General features: G+C 71.2%; 1 protein-coding gene across 1 annotated transcript in view; it reads right to left on the reverse strand.

Annotated features, from left to right (window-relative positions):
* PHRF1 (PHD and ring finger domains 1) overlaps positions 1–823 on the reverse strand; it is a gene marked incomplete at its 3' end in the record, with an annotated part of 26023 nt that overhangs the window by 6826 nt on the left and 18374 nt on the right. Inside the window, exon 20 of the mRNA XM_014534006.1 lies at positions 63–818. Within this exon, the coding sequence (XP_014389492.1) occupies positions 63–818 (756 nt within the window). The remainder of the gene's footprint in view (positions 1–62; positions 819–823) is intronic.

The raw sequence follows: 823 nt of genomic DNA on the forward strand, positions 1-823 counted from the left end.
GGGGAAGCCTCTTCACGGGCAACTTCCTCTCCGGGGAGCGGGAGCGGGAGCCAGGCCGAGACCGCTTCTCACGGGAACGAGGCCTCCGGTGCTCTCGGGACCTGTGTTCTGGGCTGGGGGACCTGGACCTGTGCCGCCTCCTCTCACGGGAGCCCCGCCTGTCTCGGGGCCACTCGCGGCTCCTCTCCCTAGGACGGCGGGGTCTCCGGGCCCTCTCCAGGCTGCTGGGGGGAGAGCACCCCCTCCCCTGAGACCTGGACCGTCTCTTCTTCTTCCTCCTGCTCTCGCGGTGCTCGTGTGAGGAGCTCCCAGGGCTGCCGGAGCGGGAGCGGGAGCGGGACCTCCGCCGGCCTCGGCCCCACGAGTCCCTCTTCCTGTCCCGGCTCTTGTCCTTGGCCTTCTTCCGCTTGGCCCGCTCGTGGCTGCTGGAGCGGTCACTGGAAGACCTCCGAGCCCTGGCCTTGGCCGGGGGCCTCCTGGCCTGGTCCTCACCCACCAGAGGTGACAACGACCTGGAGCTCCTGTCCCCAGAGCGGGAGCCGGAACGGGTGCGGGAGCGGGTCTGCCTGTGCCCTGGGGCGGAGGCCTGCTTCCTCTGGTCGGTCTCTCTGCCGCGGGAGCTGGACGGGGAGCGGGAGCGGGAGCGGGACGGAGACCGCAGCTCCACGATTCTGTGGGTGGTGGTCGGCAGGGTGTCCGGCTCCACCACCGTCACGCAGGTCACCATCCGCTCCTCAGAGCCGAAGAAGGTGGTGCGGGGCGGCCGGTCCTCGTCCTCCCAGGGCTCCAGTGGGGATGGCCTTCGTGCCCGGGGGGCTGAGTC

This window comes from Myotis brandtii, unplaced genomic scaffold, assembly GCF_000412655.1.
Source record: "Myotis brandtii unplaced genomic scaffold, ASM41265v1 scaffold1236, whole genome shotgun sequence".
NCBI classification, from domain to species: Eukaryota; Metazoa; Chordata; class Mammalia; order Chiroptera; family Vespertilionidae; genus Myotis; species Myotis brandtii.